At 57.9% G+C, this 19,957-nt stretch overlaps 8 protein-coding genes across 8 annotated transcripts; 3 read left to right on the plus strand and 5 right to left on the minus strand.

The window, feature by feature from the left end:
* Nucleotides 1-46: 46 nt before the first annotated feature.
* ACRALDRAFT_2103915 (uncharacterized protein) lies at nt 47-3,759 on the plus strand (the record flags this gene model as incomplete). The annotated part of the gene is made up of 3 exons (XM_071023161.1): nt 47-383; nt 540-3,598; nt 3,652-3,759. 3 exons carry the CDS (start codon nt 47-49, stop codon nt 3,757-3,759), a joined length of 3,504 nt encoding a protein of 1,167 aa, XP_070875432.1.
* A 1,021-nt stretch (nt 3,760-4,780) lies between these two features.
* Nucleotides 4,781-7,103, minus strand: ACRALDRAFT_2103910 (uncharacterized protein; the record flags this gene model as incomplete). Its single annotated transcript, XM_071023159.1, has 5 exons — nt 4,781-4,867; nt 4,925-5,146; nt 5,250-6,729; nt 6,804-6,928; nt 7,020-7,103. The coding sequence occupies 5 exons, from the start codon at nt 7,101-7,103 to the stop codon at nt 4,781-4,783; spliced, it is 1,998 nt and encodes a 665-aa protein (XP_070875433.1).
* A 498-nt stretch (nt 7,104-7,601) lies between these two features.
* Nucleotides 7,602-9,266, minus strand: ACRALDRAFT_1063637 (uncharacterized protein). The gene has a single exon (XM_071016830.1). It carries the CDS (start codon nt 9,173-9,175, stop codon nt 7,808-7,810), a length of 1,368 nt encoding a protein of 455 aa, XP_070875434.1. The 5' UTR covers nt 9,176-9,266; the 3' UTR covers nt 7,602-7,807.
* A 446-nt stretch (nt 9,267-9,712) lies between these two features.
* Nucleotides 9,713-11,452, plus strand: ACRALDRAFT_1081721 (uncharacterized protein). The gene is made up of 3 exons (XM_071019202.1): nt 9,713-9,981; nt 10,078-10,397; nt 10,458-11,452. The coding sequence occupies exons 1-3, from the start codon at nt 9,864-9,866 to the stop codon at nt 10,770-10,772; spliced, it is 753 nt and encodes a 250-aa protein (XP_070875435.1). The 5' UTR covers nt 9,713-9,863; the 3' UTR covers nt 10,773-11,452.
* ACRALDRAFT_1081720 (uncharacterized protein) lies at nt 11,409-12,172 on the minus strand (the record flags this gene model as incomplete). Its single annotated transcript, XM_071019201.1, has 2 exons — nt 11,409-11,631; nt 11,718-12,172. The coding sequence occupies 2 exons, from the start codon at nt 12,170-12,172 to the stop codon at nt 11,409-11,411; spliced, it is 678 nt and encodes a 225-aa protein (XP_070875436.1).
* Nucleotides 12,173-13,701: 1,529 nt separating this feature from the next.
* On the minus strand, nt 13,702-16,603 carry ACRALDRAFT_1081719 (uncharacterized protein). Its single transcript, XM_071019200.1, has 7 exons — nt 16,538-16,603; nt 16,348-16,474; nt 16,028-16,294; nt 15,889-15,962; nt 15,583-15,826; nt 15,394-15,533; nt 13,702-15,323 (listed from the first exon to the last, which is right to left on the minus strand). Exons 2-7 carry the CDS (start codon nt 16,396-16,398, stop codon nt 13,814-13,816), a joined length of 2,286 nt encoding a protein of 761 aa, XP_070875437.1. The 5' UTR covers nt 16,399-16,474; nt 16,538-16,603; the 3' UTR covers nt 13,702-13,813.
* Nucleotides 16,604-16,629: 26 nt separating this feature from the next.
* Nucleotides 16,630-17,483, plus strand: ACRALDRAFT_210426 (uncharacterized protein; the record flags this gene model as incomplete). The annotated part of the gene is made up of 5 exons (XM_071023178.1): nt 16,630-16,643; nt 16,691-16,796; nt 16,867-16,886; nt 16,909-17,316; nt 17,441-17,483. The coding sequence occupies 5 exons, from the start codon at nt 16,630-16,632 to the stop codon at nt 17,481-17,483; spliced, it is 591 nt and encodes a 196-aa protein (XP_070875438.1).
* Nucleotides 17,484-17,625: 142 nt separating this feature from the next.
* Nucleotides 17,626-19,956, minus strand: ACRALDRAFT_2027955 (uncharacterized protein; the record flags this gene model as incomplete). The annotated part of the gene is made up of 5 exons (XM_071020502.1): nt 17,626-18,150; nt 18,221-18,439; nt 18,491-18,839; nt 18,939-19,434; nt 19,515-19,956. 5 exons carry the CDS (start codon nt 19,954-19,956, stop codon nt 17,626-17,628), a joined length of 2,031 nt encoding a protein of 676 aa, XP_070875439.1.
* Nucleotide 19,957: the final 1 nt, after the last annotated feature.

The following is a 19,957-nucleotide window of genomic DNA, read 5'->3' on the forward strand; positions in this document are numbered from 1 at the left end:
TTGACCCCCTACCTTACCTGGACCACATAGAGCAACACCGTCGGCCATGTCCCAATCCCTGGCAGGCCGGGCACCGGCCGTCTTCCGACATGGTCGACGAGTCCCGGCCGCTCTACCCATTCGGCACTTCTCCCTCGCCGCCGCCTCTCCCAAGAACTACACGGCCCTCAAGGCCTCCCAGGTTAGGGCCCGCCTAGATCAGAAGCGCCTCTTCTCTTCCTCGGCGGTGCGCTGCAATGCCGCCGTCCAGCCCGCTCCCAACCCCAGGGCCTACCTCGAGAGCGGCGTCATCAAGCCGCAGGAGATTGTCGATGTCAAGAAGGTCTTGGTCATTGGCAGCGGTGGTCTGGCCATTGGTCAGGCTGGAGAGTTTGACTACTCTGGTGAGTCCTCCCGATTTGCACTCAGTTGTTTGCTCCGTGGGAGACCATTATCTCGAGACCCTTGAGCGTGACTCATTCACACACTCTCCCTCCCTCACTCCCTCACTCTCTCCCTCTCTCACACTACTGTACAATCGTCGACTGACAGTCCTCCAGGCTCCCAAGCTTTGAAAGCCCTCAAGGAGGCCGGCGTCTCCTCCGTCCTAATCAACCCCAACATTGCCACCATCCAGACCAACCACTCCCTCGCCGATGAGGTCTACTACCTCCCCGTCACCCCCGAATACGTCACCTATGTCATCGAGAGGGAAAAGCCCGACGGCGTCTTCCTCTCCTTTGGCGGCCAGACCGCCCTGAACCTCGGCGTGCAGATGGAGCGCATGGGCCTGTTCGAAAAGTACGGCGTCAAGGTCCTCGGCACCAGCGTCAGGACCCTCGAGGTCAGCGAGGACCGCGACCTGTTCGCCCGCGCCCTCGACGAGATCGACATCCCCATCGCAAAGTCCGTCGCCGTCAGCACCGTCGACGAGGCCCTCGAGGCCGCCGAGACCGTCGGCTACCCCATCATCGTGCGCGCCGCCTACGCCCTCGGCGGCCTGGGCTCCGGCTTCGCCAACAACGAGGACGAGCTGCGCAACATGGCCGCCCGCTCCCTGACCCTGTCCCCCCAGATCCTCGTCGAAAAGTCCCTCAAGGGCTGGAAGGAGGTCGAGTACGAGGTCGTCCGCGATGCCAAGAACAACTGCATCACCGTCTGCAACATGGAAAACTTCGACCCCCTCGGCATCCACACCGGTGACTCCATCGTCGTGGCCCCGAGCCAGACCCTGAGCGACGAGGAGTACCACATGCTTCGGTCGGCCGCCATCAAGATTGTCCGCCATCTCGGCGTCGTCGGCGAGTGTAACGTGCAGTACGCTCTCCAGCCCGACGGCCTCGACTACCGCGTCATCGAGGTCAACGCCCGTCTTTCCCGCTCCTCCGCCCTGGCCTCCAAGGCCACCGGCTACCCCCTCGCCTACACCGCCGCCAAGATCGGCCTCGGCCACAGCCTTCCCGAGCTCCCCAACGCCGTGACCAAGACCACCACGGCCAACTTTGAGCCGTCCCTCGACTACATCGTCACCAAGATCCCCCGCTGGGACCTGTCCAAGTTCCAGCACGTGAAGCGGGACATTGGCAGCGCCATGAAGTCGGTCGGCGAGGTCATGGCCATCGGCCGGACCTTCGAGGAGTCGTTCCAAAAGGCCATCCGCATGGTCGATCCCAAGTTTGTCGGCTTCCAGGGCGACAAGTTTGACGACCTCGACCACGAGCTGCAGAACCCCACCGACCGCCGCTGGCTGGCCGTCGGCCAGGCCATGCTTCACGAGAACTACTCGGTCGACAGGGTCCACGAGCTGACCAAGATCGACAAGTGGTTCCTCTACAAGCTGCAGAACATTGTCGATACCACCCGCGAGCTGCAGGAGGCCGGCAGCCTGGACGCCCTGAAGAGGGAGCTGGTCCTCACGGCCAAGAAGAGGGGCTTCTCCGACCGCCAGATCGCCCTCGCCATCAACAGCACCGAGGACGCCGTGCGCAACCTTCGCAAGCAGTTCGGCATCCATCCCTGGGTCAAGCGCATCGACACCCTCGCCGCCGAGTTCCCCGCCGACACCAACTACCTCTACACCACCTATAACGCCTCGTCCCACGACGTGACCTTTGACGACAACGGCATCGTCATCCTCGGCAGCGGCACCTACCGTATCGGAAGCTCCGTCGAGTTTGACTGGTGTGCCGTCAGCGCCACCCAGACCCTGCGCCAGATGGGCCAGAAGACCATCATGATGAACTACAACCCCGAGACCTACTCGACCGATTTCGACACGGCCGATAAGCTCTACTTTGAGGAGCTGAGCTACGAGCGCGTCATGGACATCTACGAGCTCGAGGCCGCGTCCGGCGTCGTCGTCTCCGTCGGCGGCCAGCTGCCCCAGAACATCGCCCTCAAGCTCCAGGAGTCCGGCGGCGCCAAGGTGCTGGGAACCGACCCCAAGGACATCGACAAGGCCGAGGACCGCCAAAAGTTCTCCGAGATCCTCGATAGCATCGGCGTCGACCAGCCCCGCTGGAAGGAGCTGACCTCGGTCGAGGAGGCCGAGGCCTTCGCCGACGAGGTCGGCTACCCGGTCCTCGTCCGCCCCAGCTACGTCCTGTCGGGCGCCGCCATGACCGTCATCCGCAGCCAGGAGGACCTCAAGGAGAAGCTCGAGGCCGCCAGCGACGTCTCGCCCGACCACCCCGTCGTCATCACCAAGTTCATCGAGGGCGCGCAGGAGATCGACGTCGACGGCGTGGCCTCGGAAGGCCAGCTGATCCTGCACGCCGTCTCGGAGCACGTCGAGCAAGCCGGCGTGCACTCGGGCGACGCCACCCTGGTCCTGCCCCCCGCCAACCTCGACCAGGCCACCTTGGACGGCGCCAAGGAGATCGCCGAAAAGGTCGCCAAGGCCTGGCGCATCACCGGCCCCTTCAACATGCAGATCATCAAGGTCGACGACCCCGAAGGCGGCAAGCCCGCGCTCAAGGTCATCGAGTGCAACCTCCGCGCGTCGCGCTCGTTCCCCTTTGTCAGCAAGGTCCTCGGCCGCAACTTCATCGAGGTGGCCACCAAGGCCCTCATCGGCCAGCAGGTGCCCCAGCCCCAGGACCTCATGGCCGTCAAGCGCGACTACCTCGCCACCAAGGTGCCGCAGTTCTCGTGGACCCGCCTCGCCGGCGCCGACCCCTTCCTGGGCGTCGAGATGGCCAGCACGGGCGAGATTGCCTGCTTCGGCAAGGACCTCGTCGACGCCTACTGGGCCTCGCTCCAGTCCACCATGAACTTCCGCGTGCCCGAGCCCGGCGAGGGCCTCCTCTTCGGCGGCCAGGTCGACAAGAACTACCTCATCACCGTCGTCGACTACCTCTCCCCGCTCGGCTACAAGCTGTACGCCGCCGACGCCGAGGTGCAGCAGTTTATCGAGTCCAACGCCCGCGACAAGGTGTCGGTCGAGGTCATCGAGTTCCCCAAGGAGGACAAGCGCGCCCTCCGCGAGGTGTTCCAAAAGTACGACATTCGCGGCGTCTTCAACCTCGCCCAGGCCCGCGGCAAGACCGTCATGGATGTCGACTATGTCATGCGCCGTAACGCCGTCGACTTTGGCGTGCCCCTGTTCATGGAGCCTCAGGTATGTTTGTCTTGCTTTCACCCCCAAACGTGACGATGCTAACCTCGCAACAGACCGCCATGCTCTTCGCCCAGTGCATGAGCGAGAAGCTGCCCCGTCCCGAGGGCATCCCGTCCGAAGTCCGCCGGTGGTCCGAGTTCATCGGCGGCAAGCCGCTGTAAATACTAGCCAGAGAATGGCCCACCGAACCGCAAAGGCGAAATGCAAACGGGTGGTGTCTCATTCTTCATACCCCTCTCTTTTTTCCCCTTTTTTCTCGTCTCCTTGTTTGTTTGATCAAAATATCATGTGTCAAATTCTTCACATTCTCGTTTCGCAAAAAGATCTTGCTTGGTAGTAAAGTAGGCGTTGGATCAGGGCGAGTCGGTGGATGGTTGGGTATATTCTGTTTCTTTTCATCTCAAGGTGATTCTTTTTCCCCTCCCCATGCCTCTCCTCCTTTTGTTTTCCCCCTTCCGCCGTTTGCTCTGCTCTGTTCTGTGCAGCCTTGGCTTCAAGGACTAGACAGAAATGCACAACAAGGAAAGAAAAACAAGAGCGAGAAGGGTGGAAGACTGGGATGAATGTGTGACCACTTGGTCGTCCACATAGGGCATGGAAGGGGTGGAGTTGGAGCAGCTAAGAAAACGAAAAGCAAAGAAAGCATAGAAACCAATCAACCCGTCTCCCGTGTAAGGGACTTACTTATCTGGTGTGGATTGTTCCGGTGATGCCCTGCCACTACGTGCCCTCCCGAGTTTCACAGATCATGGGCATTGAATGTCAAACACGTCTTACCAGGCTCGGATCATGGGTGAACCAAATGTTGTCATATCTTCACATCTCGGGAGGCTACCATGGAGGCCCAGCTCCCTTCCATCAATGTAGGCCGCGGTCGGGATGCTCATTCCATCATCTATTGATAAAGTCACCTGTGTCGTCGGCAGGTCTCGTCCCTTTAAACCCAAGCCACCGAGGCAGTCCCTCATACTCCCAGCTGATGGTCCTTCTGAGTAGACGATGGCTACTGTCGGTCCCGTCATGGTTCGCGTTATAATCCCGGTGAAGCGAATCTCGTGATATTGTCGCATCACCTCTTCCTGAACAGGTCCTGACGTAAGGGGGACCAGGCCAAAGTAAATTTTCTCGTCGTTTCCTCTCGCGTCCGAAGAAAGGAAACGATATCCGGGCACAGGAATAGCTTCAAGACGACGACGAAGATGCACGTGACAGTGCGGAGCGTTCGTTCAGCCTGAAGGCAGCAAATCGTTTAGCAAGCGGTTCACCCGACTCGCCGCGACGGCCCGGGGTAGGGCCGACACCATCAGCGGCCTCGGACGCATGAACAGCGGGGTATGAATTGGAAGGATGCGCAGATGAAGAAGTACAAGTGCTAGCATCGCCCTCGGACTCCCGGAGGCGTTTCTTCTCGCTCCTCTTCTTGGGGGGTGTCTCACCAGTCGATTGCAGGATGGCCTGGAGGGTCTGCCATCCGTCGGTGGAGCGGAGCTGGAATGAATCGGCCAGGTCGTGCTGGGTGGCGACTCGGCACAGGAGTGCTTCTTCATCCTGAGGTGAAGGAAGGGGGGAAAGAAAGGGGGAAAGTCAGTCGCGAACAGTTCAGCCAACTCGAGCCGACAACCGACAATCGACATTCATGGAGGGCACGTACCTTGGACAGCACACCCATGCCGTGAATGAAGCACAGGAGGTGAAAGTTGGACACTTCTAGGCCATCGCTGGACGGACTCGAGTTTCCGGAAACCCTGAGGGCCTTGGCTGCGGCCGAGTGCTCTTGGCTCTCGCCGATGGACTCGCGGTTCTCGATGGGAAAGTTGAGCTGGGTGAAGATGGGGGTAGGGTTGTCGGGGAAGCCGTGGGTCAGGGTGACGAAGAGATATTCTGCCGGGAAAGCGGGCTTGGCGTTCTCCTGTACATTGGCGCCGTACTCGTTGATTCTCCTGTAAAAGACCTCGGGGATATATCTCGTGCGGCTCTTGGAGCCGTCGTCCTCTTCCTCCTCGCGGACGAGCATGAGATTGGGGTTTGCCGAGGGCTCGATGATATCGGCGCGGACCATTTCGACGGCGTCGTTTGATGTCTGGTAGGCCGCTATGGAAATCTCGCCCGACTCGTTCCCGGAGACGATGCAGGTGACAAAGTTGGAACCGAACCGCCCCGTGTCGCTCCACTTGGTGGGCTTGGGGTGTTGGGCCTGCAGACGGGCCGAGAAGCAGATTTCTTGCGCGGCCAGGAAATACGAGTCGCCGTGGCGTTTGCAGACGACTGAGCCGTCACCGTTTCCAGCATCGAGGAGGTCCGTCCAGATGACGCCAACCTGCTCCAGGCCACAGAGCCTGGCGACGTGGTCGATGTCTTTCTGGTTCTCCCAGGGGTTCAGGGAAACGCCATCGACCTCGTCGACTTGCGGCACCTCGTAGATTGCCTCGACTACGGCCTTGACGCCAAGAGGGACCACTTCGTACTCGACAAACCGACCGTACATGTATCCCAGACGCTGTGCGCCCGATTTCCGCCACGCGTCGATAAAGGTGTCGATGATGGCTGGCGACGAAAACTCGACGTGATCGACCATTCGGAAAGGCTGGGGTTGGAGCGTGATGGCGCTCGGCTGGCACTTGGTGCAGATGCCTTCGGGCCATTGCGGATGGCCAGACGGACAGTCCCGCTTCACGCGGAAATAGGGCTCGGCGAGGGGAGGGATGAATGAGCTCCCGAGTTCGGGCTTGTTGGTGGCCGAGTTGATCTTTCGAAGGTACGAGTGGAAGGAGAGGTATTTGATCTTCTTCTCCTCGAGATAATTCGGGTTGAAGGGATCCAAGGGCATGCAGTGGTCGCACATGCCCTTGGGACCGTGCTTGCACATCCTATCACGCCCCCGGGGGATCTTGCCGTCTTTCTTGTCCAGACGGTCGTCCAGAGCCGACTGTTTAACCACCTCCCAAGGTTTTGGGATCCTTTCGACGGTTGGCGATGTGGACGGCTCGGTAGCGATGGGGAGGTCTTCGTTGGGCAGGATGGGCTGGCCGTTGAGACGGTTCGCAGAGGCGGGTGCAGGGGTGGCGCCGTTGGTAGCAGCCGTCGAGGAGCTGTCTCTGTGTTTGTAGTTGACGAAGATGAGGTCGCCATGTCTGGGTGTGTTAGCCTTTGCCACTGCAGCGATGGGCCAGGCTTATCAGGGCGTCACGACGAGATTGGAGCTTACTTTAGACCGATCTGGCCCAGCTTGAAAGATGTAATGTCCCGGAGGCGTTTGGAGTCACCTCCATTCGGCGAGTTGGATAAAGTGATGGTGTCGGGGTCGACGGTGTCGGGGAGAGTGGGAAGTAGCTAGGAGAAAGTCAAGTCGGTCAGGTCAAGTCTCGGGCGTCTGCATAGATGGATGCTAGGTCGGTCAGGGCAACAAAGAGAAGCTCCGTACCTGCTGGCCGAGTTCTCCAAACGAAGTGTGTTGGTCTAGGGTGAGACGGGCCATGCCGTCTGGCCCACGTAGTCTCAAAAGCATGGCGAGGAAGCTGTCGTGCACCGGATAAGTGGTCTAGGTAGCTTAGAGGATTCAAGACGTGAGGAAGCGGCGAAAGAAAAAAGAGGAACGGGAATCGGGGCGGTTTAAGAATTAGATAGGTCCGGTTCGAGAGTGAAGAAGAGAAAGGCAAGTCATATTTCGAGGCGAGAGTAAATGCGGGTAGAAGGGGGTGGAAAGAACAAGGTCAAGCTGGCCAGCGGAGGAGTTGAAGAGTAGAGAGTTGCTGTCACCTTTGGAGCTGTCCCCTCGTTAGGCAGATCAAGGATGTCGAATAGCGTCATCAGCGTGGGCTGTCTTAGTAAACAACTGGAGTACCTGGAGTACTTATTCACGTGACCTTTGAGAAGGTCTCGCTTGGGCGTAGTGTACGAAGTACCTACGTACCTACATCACTCGTGTGGTATATCACGACTTTAAGGTCAAACAGTAGGACGCCTTCAAGCCGCCGACGCCTTAGACAATAAAGGATAATATATATTTTTGCGTACTCAATATCAATACAAACAAGGTCAAAATAGCAGTGAATTTATACTTAAGGTATAAAGTGTGGTTGCGCAGTTTGAAGTCTGTCCCGTGTCGTGCTGTACCGGTACTTGGGTATTGGGGCTAAGATTCAAGAGGCGTGTCATCGTGTAACCTTCTTAAAGGGTCGATTATATTCGATAGCTACAATTTGCCGTCACTCAGACGCCCATCCGTCCACCCACATTGCTAAGCTTTCTCTTTCCTAGTACTTCATTAACAGCTTGGACGAAAATGTCGACAAGTTTTCTAATCTCCTCCTCCGTCGCGATAAACGGCGGGCAAATCAAGATGGTGTCGACATTGGGCGAGCACAAGTAAACCGATGCGCCCAGATCGAACGCCTTGGTAGCCACCTCCTCGGCCAACGGCCCTCCGTATGAATCCCCCGCGTCGCCAAAATCCACCGCCCGGAACAGTCCCAGGCCCCGGAGCTTGCCGCCGTTCCGAGACCACTCCGCGGGTAGCTGCGACGCCAGCGTGTCGTGGAGGACCTGGCCCAGCTCTCCGCACCGCGCGATCAGGTTGTCCCGCTTCAGGATCTTCTGCACAGCCAAGGCGCCCGCACAGGCCGGCGGGTGTCCCTGGAAAGTGTGCCCGCTGATGAAGCCGTTCGGTCCCCTCGCATGCTCCTGGAACTTGTCGTACACCGTCGGCCCCACCAACACGGCCGACAGCGGCTGGTATCCGGCCCCCAGACCCTTGCCGACGGCTTGTAGATCGGGGCTGATGCCCCCCAGGCTCTGCCACGCGTGGTACGTTCCCACGCGGCCCATGCCGCACATGATTTCGTCAAAGATGGTAAGGATGCCGTAGCTGCGACACAGCCGTGATAGACGAGGGAGGTAGGTGGGCGTCGCCGGCACCGCACCCAACGTCGCACCGACCACGGGCTCGACGATGACGGCCGCGACGGTTTCGGGCCCCAGCCGCCTGAACGTCTCTTCGTACTCGGCCAGCAACTCGTCCTCGTACTGGGCCTCGCTCAAGCCCGCCCCGTCAGCCTGGTAGAAGCACCGCCGCACGTGGTGGAACGCCGGCGAGAGGATGGGGGCGAAGGTATCGCGCCGCGACGGGTTATTACCCGCGGCGAGCGAGCCCAGTGTGTTGCCGTGGTACGAGTGGAGGCGGCCGACAAAGTTGACGCGGTCGGGCTGGCCGTTGTAGACGTGGTACTGGCGGGCCATTTTCAGGGCCGACTCGACGGCCTCGGAGCCCGACGACAGGAACATGACTTTGGAAAAGGCGCCGTTGCTGCTGTCCAGAATCACGCGGGCGAGCTCCTCGGCCGGGTCTGTGGTGAAGAAGGATGTCTGGATGTAGGCGAGGCGTCGCATCTGCTCGCACACGGCTTCGATGACTTCCTTGTTGCCGTGGCCTACGCCGGAGACGGCGGCGCCGCAGCTGCCGTCGAGGATCTTCCGACCGTCCGCCGTGAAGAGGTAGACGCCTTCCCCGCCAATGGCGGTGGGGTACGGCTTCTCCAGCGACCGGTGGAAGACGGATGAGTTTGCCGACGAGCACGCCATGTTGGTTGTTTGGTAGTACGGCCAGAGGATAGGTAGAGATAGAGTACAAAGTATGGTTGCCGAGGTCTAGAGGATTATATACAAGACCCCGGGTTCCGGGTTCTGGGTGAAACGTTACACTATCACGAGCCGAAGCGGAGCTCCATCGGGCGTCGCCGCCGGCCGAATCAGTGCTGACGAGGAGTACATGGGCCGTACAACGCAACTTCCAATGAAGCCGGCTTGCATTACAACCGACCGATCGAACGGAATCCCAGCCGTATTGCAGCTAATAAGTGGCAGGTTTCTGATACTCCTCTTACACGTGTCCAGAGGTCCGGTATCTGTACGAAGTACCTATGCATGTCACACGACCAAGACTGATAAGATAAGACCACAGTCAGCTTACATAACACGTCAACGTCTTTGTATTCTGGCCACAACGTACGCTAATCCCAATCTGGCTGTTCCGCGGGGCTACCGGTAGAATTCCGGACCCACGAGTAAGCTCTCGCAGTTTTGGTACGTACCCTGGGTACTTTGGCCAGATCGTCCATCGTCCATCCCACCAGCTGGCATCTTCAATCGCCGACGCCCAGACACGACCTCGACACTGCGACTGCAACACAACAGCCCAGCCAACCCGATTTTGCGTTGTGGTATTATTTGATTGAATCCAAGAGATTATCAGAGTCATTCAGTCGCAGCAATGGGCTTCAGCATACCACAAATCGACTGGTTGAGCCTCGCGCTCCCAGTCGCATACCTCTTCGTCCTGGGCGGTTCCCTCTACACTTTTTCGACCATTTACAGAAAACGCAAGGCTGGTATGTTCTAGGCTACCATTCGCTTTTGTTTTTTCTTCCGTTATTCCGTTTTTCCTTATGATCCACAGCTGCAGTGTACTAACCTCTCTTCCTCAGCCCAAAGCGCAAACCTGGCTCCCTGGTTCGGCCCTCACCTCCAACGCGACGTCTACCTGTCCCTCCTTCACCTCGGCCCCGGAGACGACGAGCAGGACAAGGAAAAGAAGGAATCCTCCCCCCCTATCCCCGACAGCGTCATTCGTGCGGCTCTCCTCCGGCGCGCCGTCGAGGACATCCGCCGCCTCGTGCAGATCCGGACAGCGAAGCAGGCTTGCAGCTCTCTTCTCCAGAAGGGCAGCGTGGGTGATGACCTTTGGCAGCGGTTTCAACGGGCGGAGAAGGAGATGGAGGATGAGCTTCGCGATGTTGTGATGGAGGTGCGTTTTTTCCGTCTTCTTCCTTTTCTGTCTTCTTCTTTCTGACACTCATCGCACCAGGCAAATGCCCTAGTCCCCAACTGGGGCCAGATCATCTTCCAATCGGCCAACGAGATCGCGGCCAACACGAACCTCCGCGAGAAGCTGGACGGCATCCAGGAACAAACAGAGGCGGAGAAGGCATGGTGGGAGAAGCGCCGGGCGGCCATCCAAGCCGACTTTATGCGCGAGCTGGACGAGGAGGGCGACAACAAGGACGGGAAGAGCGTTCCCGCCAGCGTTTCCGCTTCTACGGCCCCTTCGAGCGTCGACGGCGAGGCGGATGCCGTGGTCGTGGGCACCGCCGGGAAGAAGAAGAAGAAGGGCAAGAACTGAGAAGGACTTGTTAAACTCACTCTCCTGCCTTTTCTTCTGGGAATTCCCTCTTTACTTTTCACCCGGAGGTGAATTCTCCCCCTGCACCCTACTGTCTACCCTCTCTCTGTTGGCGGATTAGGACCGGCGCGTGCAGTTCAATGGCTCTGCACAACTATGAACAGACTTACGACGGACGTCAGGCGATGAGGCACATATACATAGCGCGCCTCATTCGTCGGTCATCCAGGACATACCCATTGCGATTGGATTCGATAGGCGTTTAGCGGGCCCAGGATAGTTTTAGAGGGCAAAGGGATGCTAGGACCCAAGGGATTGCTAGGACGCCTTACAATGGATATCATGAGTGGCAAGAGCTGTCTCTTGTAGTATCATTCCAGCGAGACATGATTGTGGTTGAATATTCAGCTTGCTATTCGCCATTGCTATGCTACCTGTGTCCGACGCCAGGGCAGAGAAAACAAAAAAGAAAAGAAAAGAATCCCAAGGCAAAAAAACATAAAGTCAACCCGAGTAAACCGCTTAGGCACACCAGCCTCCGTCCAAACGCCAATGCTGTGCCACGCTAAGATAAAGCCGCCCGAATGCGACATGAGAGAGACGATAGATGATTTGTACGGCCGAGGTCATGTATGGTCACCTGGACCAGTGGAGCTTCTTCTGGAGAGACTTGTCGTTGTCCTCGGCGAGACGTGCACGGCGCGCGCTCTCCATGATCTGCTCCTCGCTGGTGAGCCAAGGATGCGACGGACTTGTTGGTGTTGTGTCTTTCATGGCTGCTGTCGTGGTGGGAGTGGTCCCCAGCCGCTGCGTCAGGGGCAAGGGGGGAGCCACGAGGGTGATGGGAGTTTCACAGCCCCTACATACACTGTTAGTTTCACGTCCTTTCGTTCACTTTCTTTCGTTTCCGTCTTCCGTTCTATCTCCGGTTAGGGTCAAACATACCGTAGACCAATAAACTTGCCAAACTTGCGCCGCTTCTGCCCCGTGGTGAGGACGCCCTCCCAGGTGACGGGACACGGGTACTGCATCTTCCAGGGCCCCGGGTCGCGCTGGTGGTAGAAGCGCGCGAGGTCGTCGAGCTCGGCGTCGGTGAGGAGCCAGAAGCCGAGCAGGGTGCGCGGGAAGCGCGGGTGGACGGCGCCCGAGGTCATCTGGACCAGCGGCGCCAGGGGCTGGGCCAGCTGGCGGAGCTTCTCCTTGAAGACGGGCGAGAGGCGCGATGAGGATGACCTTGTGCTTGTGCTTGTGCCGCTTGCGCGCCGGGCTGTTCTCCTGGCTGTTATCCCTGCTCCTGACTGGGCGGGCGTGGCGCCGAGGCTGTTGCTGGTGGTGTTCCTGTGGCTTCGGTTTCGGTCGTGTGAGGATGAGCCTCGGCGAGGTTCCCGGCTTGCGGGCATTGTTTGTGTTGTCTTTTCCTCCTTTGCACTTTGACTCGGTCCAGTTGCTTTGTTCCCCCGTTGGTGAGGACAGGATGTGATGTTATTGTCTGGGACTGTACTGTTGTTGTAGGTGGGAGAGTTCTCCTGGGCGACAAGTAGTTGAGATTGAGATGATTGGAAGAGTCAAGGTCCTCGAGGCTTGGAACAGTTGCAGTTTCGAATCTGTAGGACGATGATGGGAAGAATGATAGAAGGGGTCGAGGATAATAAGTAATTAATCACAAACTCGACCAGACCGGACTCGACAACCACCCTACCCACCCAACCAAAGAAAGGCGCACGAACAAAAGGAAGATGCCGGCACTCAGTCTCATCCCCGCCTCATCCATTGACGAAACCTTCCTTTGAAGCCGAACCGAGACATCGCCAAAGAAAATGAGGTCAAAGTGAAACAAAACTAGCCTCTGTTCGTCACTCGAGGCAAGACAAGTAGACAAGGACCGTGGCCAAACGAGCCAAAGAAACCTCTGGGAGATTGCCGAGAAACCCAGATATACTAACAAAGGGCAACTAACACTACCCGGGAGATTGGGACACGGTGGGGGGAAAGGACGGGGCGGCGGCAGAGAGCGACGAGAAGCGCGAGGACCCCCGTTTGTTCCAGATGCCACGGGATCTTCCAGCACGCGGTATCCCGGCATTGGATGAAGAGAAGAGAAAAATCCCAGCTGAATTCTTCCCCACGGGAGCGAGACGGCGCGGCGCTACGACGACGACAGGACGACAGGACGGTAGGCGAGACAGCCTGACGAGTGCAACATACAGTGACTTCCCTAGCGCACTCCATGTCTTGACTTCTTTGAAGTCTAGTGGGATTATTATTTGCCCCCGATCATCCCTATCCTCGGGTCTTTGTTCAAGTCGGTTACTATCTTGGGCGTCTTCCGAATGCGCCACGGAGTACGGAGTAATGGGTACATAGGTACGAATAGGTACGTACCTCGGACTCAGCCACACCGGCATTTAAATAAGGCCCCACACCCCCTGATCCAGATTGTCGGATTCAAACTCGTGGCTTTTGTCCGTTGGTTGCGCCACAGCCCACTCGCACCCCCTTCCTCGGAATTTGCCTTTGTCCCCAGCGCCCGGGTCCCAGGGATCGATCCCATCACCTACCTAATTGGGAGCGACGGCTGCGTTGTACTGTGGCGGTGGTTTCCGAGTGAGACATGTTCGTTTGTCCATCCCTCTTTCGTCAGCTGTGTCTCGAGTGTGAAATTAAACGGCGGAAGCCGAGACATTCTGTGCCGAGGTCGGTGAATACAACGTACACATGAAGGTTATGCCGAAGAATAGTGATACCACGCTGTACTTCGTATACACAATACATAGAAGGGACAGTAAGTTTGAGTTATAAAGCAGGGCGAGGGCTTCGACACAGTACAGAGTAGCACAAAGGGTGGTATCAGACTGGAGAGGAATTCGTAGACCCTCAACCTCGAGGTAAAACATAATCTCGGAAGCTTGGGAGGATGGTGCAGATTTGCATTATTGATTATCTTCTATTAAAAGGACCGTCGCTGTATCTCAAAAGAGGAAAACGTAACATGCGAGTTCCCTGCGACAGTCCAGACGCGCTTCGTAGAACCGAGACAGCCCTCACAGCCACTTCACCTTGGCCACATGGTCCACCTTCTTCCTGCTATGCTTCACAAACCCAAGCGCCTTCAACTCGGCCAACCCCCTATAAAACAACGCCAGAGCCGTCCGCTCGTCGTACCCCACCTCCCCCTCCGTCCCCTCGCCGACCAAGGCGTAAAAAGCCGCCCACAGGTCCGCCACGTTGATGAGCCCAGGCGTCTCCAGGTAGAGGTGGTAAAGGAGCGACGTGACCGGCAACGTCGCCGCGATGCCACCCCCACCACCTCCTCCGTTGGGCCCCTCGTCGTCCTCGGCGCGACAGCACGCGCAGGCAAGGTAATCATGCGGCCTCGTCAGGCTCCTCTCAAACACGACCCGCGGCCGCGGCACAAACACGTCGCGGTACGGCATCTTGGAGTCGTACAGCCACGTCTCGTGCAGGAACACGCTCTCGGCCGGGTCGCACCAGATCGACTCGGCCAGCATGGCGACCACCCTGTCCACCACCCTGGTGAACGCCTTGTCCTCGTCCGACAGCGCCGCCGAGTCGCGGCTCAGCTGCACCTTTTGCGCCACCACCGTCGTCCGCACCACCCTGCTCTGGCCGCTGTAGGCGCTCTTGAGCGTCTTTCCGTCTTCCTGCGCCCGGGCGATCAGGGCCCTGGTTTCGGCGGCGAACGCCTCAAACGCATGAGCCATGTCCTCGTCGTGCTCTGGATTCCTGTCCCCGAGCGGGACGGGCTCGGGGAACTTGACCCGCCATGCTCCTAGGCCGACGGCGGGGTCTCCGTTCCCAAGGGTTTCGGACACGCGGGTGAGCATGGCGATGAACTCGTCCGGTGACATCCGCTTGACGGCCTGCACATGATGGTCAGTGCTGCTGTCGTTGTGGTGCTCGTCTGGCGAGCGGCCCATTCCTTCTGACAGCACCGTCATGTACGTTTGAGGGAACGGGTCCTGGACGACCCCCGTGGCCCGGAGGAGCGTTACGGCGCGTAGTGCCTTTGTCGTCCAAGCTTTCCTTTTCTCTGGGATCTCCAGGATTTTGTCGCCGAGGTAATCGTCGTCATGGAGCAAAGACCGTGCCGTCTCCAGCTGTCCCTCTTCAACGGCACATTCGACGGCCCGTCGGAACGAGGGCAGCGTGCGAATGGCTTCCAGGTGCTCGGGCTGTATGTCTTGTCTGCTCAGCCCCTGGTCCCCCGCGGCAAAGATGCTGAGCGGGTTCGCGTAGAAATGGCACATGTGGGCGTACTTGAGCGAGCTCAGAAAGGAATGGATGCCGGCTACGTGGTCATGCTGCCTGTCGATCAGCGTCTGGAGCAGCGAAGGCCCCAGGCGCAGGAGGACGTCTTCCCCGGCAACGGCGGGCTTGAACACCTGCTCGAGGATGGTGTCGGTCTGCACCACGTCGAACTGGGCACCGTAGAGAAGCTGGCAGGCCGACTTGAGCAGCCGAGCCTGGAGCAAGTCGACCGACGTAGCTACGCCGAAGAGCAACGTGAACGGGATCTGGGGCATCCATGAACTGATCGTTGTGAGATGACAAGGGACAAAGTCTACGGGGGGGAAAAAAGAAAAAAAAAAAGAAAACGCACCTGAAAAGCACGACAAGGTCGGACAAAAGCGCGCTGTCGAACCCTTCGCTATCCTGGAAAGCGACGCAGATTCGCTCACAGGAATGCGCCTTGACGTAGACATGCAAGCCCTCTAGATCGTAGTTGAGATATTTCCGGTCCTATAGCCAGTTAGTATCCAAATCAGAAGGAAATGAGTGTCACCCCTACATCCAAATCGAAACCTAACGACATCTCGACATCCTCGTCGTTATACGCCTCAGACGAATCCCCCGACGTGGCATCCTGGATAATCTTCTTGAGCGCCGCCTTGACGTTGGTCGCCTCGGAAGAACGAAGGCGCACAAACTTGCTCCGGGTGCCCGTGGTCAGCCTCTCGGCCAGCTGGCCGAAGAGCAGGTCCTGCGATGCAATGTTGGCACCGGTGATGATGAAGGCCGAGGTTATCTTGTCCCTATTTCAGCGTTAGACCAGTGAATCATCCCACAGCATGCACTCAACAAGTTTGACACTCACTGCTGTTCCCTCTCGGTCTGTACAAACGTAGTGACCTGGTCCAGGGTAGCCGAGTTGGCGTCCCGGAGGATGTTCTGTGGCAGGCAGTCGTTTAGCATGCCCGAATACAAAACAAACAAAGTCAATGCCTCCCACATACCTGAACTCGAGTCTCATTGCGGCCCCAACTCTCCGTAAAGAGCTTCTCACGCAGCCTCACGCAGTCGGCCGATTCGAGACCGTTGAGCAAGGGGACAAAGAGCGACGATGGTCCATTCGAATCAGCCTCCCCATCCCCGTCTCTCTCAGGCACAGACTTTGGTGCCGGCGGCGTGGTCTTGGTTGACGTGCGTCTCCTCTTGGACGGACGCTCTGTCGATGGCTGGCCCGCCTGGTCTTGGCCCTGGGGTCGGAAGATGTAGGCGGCCTGGTGCGTTGGATGAGCATCTGGAATAATATAATTGAATCTGGAGCGCATACCTGGTGGTCGTGCCGTGAGAAACGAGTCTCTGTCTCGTCTTGTGAAGCCATTGTGTGTGAAGAGGTAGGTACACTTATGGCTAAAGTGAGTCTGTCGGTACAAGTCGATTGACTTGGGAGACGCGTGCTGTAATCGCGTACTCAGTAAGTCGTACACCGTGTAGATAGCACTGTACTTACGGGTACGTACCATCATCCCTCCTTGTCGCCTCAATGCCTCAACTCTCACCATCACCTCAACCTCCATCTCATGCATTCTCAATTCTCACAATCAACCCTCACATGTCAATGCATCAGTCTCATTATACTATCACGTTTACCGGCGAAACCTCTACACGTGCAGAACCATCCTACCAAACTCTCAGCCAGCTCCCGTAACAGGCCAGCCTGCTATGCGCCAGCAGTCACCCATCCAATCCAACTCGGACCAAGAACAACAATCTCGCATCGTGCATCCTGCTGGACCATAAATACTGCTGGCAACCGGTAACGAAGAGGTATATACCATTCATCCATCAGGGCCTCCCTCATCGCAAGCGGTCATGGTAGTGTAGTGGCAAGAACAAATATTTCCAAACACGCCTCTGCGTCATCCAAGACACACGCGCTCTTCTTAATCCTAGAGAAGCACCCATTCCCTCCTCCTAATAAAGATGCCATGCACCAGCCCTTGCCTCTACCTGCCGTCACTGCGGGAAACCCCTCGCTGCCTGAACATCCTCCTTTGACGCACCACGGCGGCTGCCATGTCGTCGTGGACCTCCGCTCCAATACCGACCGGTGTTGCATCGTATTGGACAACTCCTTCGCCCGTCGAGCGACAGCATGGCGTTCCCGACTAAACGTCGAACGTCGACATCTCCCAGGCAACAAAACAATAATCAAAACGGAAACTGGTGTAATGATACATAAACTCGTCGAATTGGTCGCAATGAACAGAGCCCAGCGATACAACCAGGAAAAGGAAACGTTTTTCTTTTTTTTGTTCGCAAAATCGACTACCCGTGCATGCCGATAGTAAGGGAAAGGAAAGACAAGTCAAGTCGTTAACGTCCGGTGGCGGGATTTGGCCTAGTTGTGGACGATGCCCGAGCCTTGTGTGCGGTTGGCTGCACCAACATGCGCTGGAAGGCTGAAACTGACTGATTCCAGGTAACCAGCTTCAGGTTTCGGCTGCGACTTCTTTGGAGGTCGATGGAGCATCATCCTGTTCCTTTTCCTTTTTCGCATCCGTTAGCCTTGTTACAAACCATCGCGCCAACTTGTCCGGAGGGCCAGCTATACCGTTTCCTGGGTCTTCTTCTCTTCCTCCTCGGCCTCGGTCCTTTCAGCCTCGGCCTTTGCAGCCTCGTCCGCCTTTTCAGCCTTGTCGGCCTCTTCGGACTTGTCAACCGCTTCCGACTTGGCCGCTTCGGACGACGGCCCCTTGGTATCGTCTCCCTTGACGCCGTTGGCTCCCGCTTCCGGCTCGCTCTTCTTTTCTGCGCCCTTGTTCACTCCGTTGGCCGGTGCCGCCGGCGTCGCCACACCTTCGCTGTTGAGAATCTTGTTCCACTTGTCGAGGAGCGCTTGCGACCGCGGCTTGAAATCAAACTCGGCTTCTTTCGGGATCGAATGGAGCTTCAGGATCGCCTTGAGCACCTTGTTGATCTTGGTCGCTCGGATGATCGACACCTCCAGATCCGGGAAGCTCTCCAGCTTGGAGATGTAGTCCGACATGAGCTTCATTTCCTCCTCTTTGGGAATCTGCTCTCGCGTGAGCAGGCCCTTTTGAAGTTTGTGGCGTAGGAAAAGGACCTCTTTCTGTAATTTTGTCAGCGCCAGGTACAACATCAACACGTAGAACCGGACCGTCTGGCGACGGAAACATTACCTCTTTGCGCAGATGCCTCTCCTCCGGCGTAAGCTCGGGCTCCCTGACCACCTCTCTCTTCTCGGCCGTCTCCTTTTTGGACTTGCTCTTGGAAGCCGACTTGAGTAGCCCTTCCTTAGAGGACGACTTGCTAGTAGGCGTTCCGTTGGCCGTCTTGGCCGTGGACGAAGTGGTGAGCTTAATCTTGGGTTTCTTGACCGAATCGGACCGTTGCGGTGTCTGCCGGAGGTTAGTCATGGTCGTCGGTAGAGAAGGGGAGGCTGGACGCACCGCCGCCTCTTCGGCCTTGCGTTTCTTGCTAGACTTGGGTTTCACTTCCTCGTCGACAACATCGGCCATCTCGACATCCATGTCTTCGTCGAATGCCGCCATCGACGCCCTCTTCTTCTTCCTCGCAGCCGCAGCCGCCTTGGCCTCTGCCGCCTCCTCCGCTTCTTGCCGCCTGGCTTCTTGCTCCTCGGCCCATCTGTGTAGCATGTCCTTGTAGTAGTCGAGCGGATGTCGCTCAATGGCGAGCTCGAACGCTTCCCGTAGCTCCCGCTTCCTGACCCTATCAGTCAGCAGTTCGCTTGCGCGCTCCACAGAGAGCTCTTGGAGAGCCGAGTTGTGCACCCATCCGCTGTGCGAACAATCGTGGTTAGCACGGCCCAAAAAAGAATAAGGACAACGGTGGGATGCTTTTCCCTCAAGACAACGAACGCAACGGGGCACTACTCACAATTCGTTGGTGCAGAGGTACATGATGGGAAAGGTGCGGTCGTTAACCTTCTTGCCGCCATCGGCGTAATCCTCGCGATAGGTGCCATCAGCCCGCATGGCAGTGACGGGCCGGGTGCGGATGAGCGGCTCGGGAAGCATCTCCTCGTCGCTGATGATGACCGGCCACTGGGGGTAGCCCTTGAGCTTGACGAGGAAATAGTCGCCAGGCTTCGCGTCGGTGTAGGAGAGCTTGGCCTTGGAAGCCTTCCTGTTCAGTTTCTTGCCCTTGGCCTCGGCTCCAGCGCCCGACCTGCGGCGGTCCTTGGAACTGCCACCAGCAGGCGTGGCAGCAGTCGTCTCGTTGGCAACCACCGAATCGTCAGCTGCATCGGCAGCCACAGCAGGCTGCTCGCCATCCGCAGCCGGGGGCGCATCTTTCATCTCGGTATCGGCGCCATCCTGGGCCTTGTTGTCGTCGTCGTCTTTAGGCTTGGAATCGGTTTGATCGGCAGCAACTGTTGTAATGTGAGAGGTTGGGTTAGTCGACGGGAGGACACGACTAGAAGGTAAATTCGCAATTGCAGGACGAACGAACCTTCAGCCTCCTTGGGCTCTTCTGCCTTGGACTCCTCCTTGGACTCTTCCATGGGTTCTTCCTTGGGTTCGTCCTTGGACTCTTCCTTGGACTCTTCCTTGGACGCTTCCTTGGACGCTTCCTTGGACACTTCTTCCTTGGGCTCCTCTTCTTTAGACTCCCCTTCCTTGGACTCTGCCTTGGACTCCGCTTTGGTTTCTTCCTTGGCTTCCTCGGCTTCCTCCTTGGCTTCCTTGCCAGACGCCTGATCAGCCTCGGCCTTATCACCAACCGCCTCCTCCGGCTTCTTCTCGCTTTCCGCGTCGCCGCCCGCCTCAGCTGGTTTGGTGTCGTCGGTGGTAGGAGCGTCAGGAGCAGCAGTCGCGGTAGTCTCCTCCTTCTTCTCAACCTGCTCGGTCGCAGGAGCGGGCGCGCCGCTTCCCTCGCCAGACATGATGACCATG

This window comes from Sodiomyces alcalophilus (assembly GCF_042370955.1).
Source record: "Sodiomyces alcalophilus JCM 7366 unplaced genomic scaffold ACRALscaffold_4, whole genome shotgun sequence".
NCBI lineage: Eukaryota > Fungi > Ascomycota > Sordariomycetes > Glomerellales > Plectosphaerellaceae > Sodiomyces > Sodiomyces alcalophilus.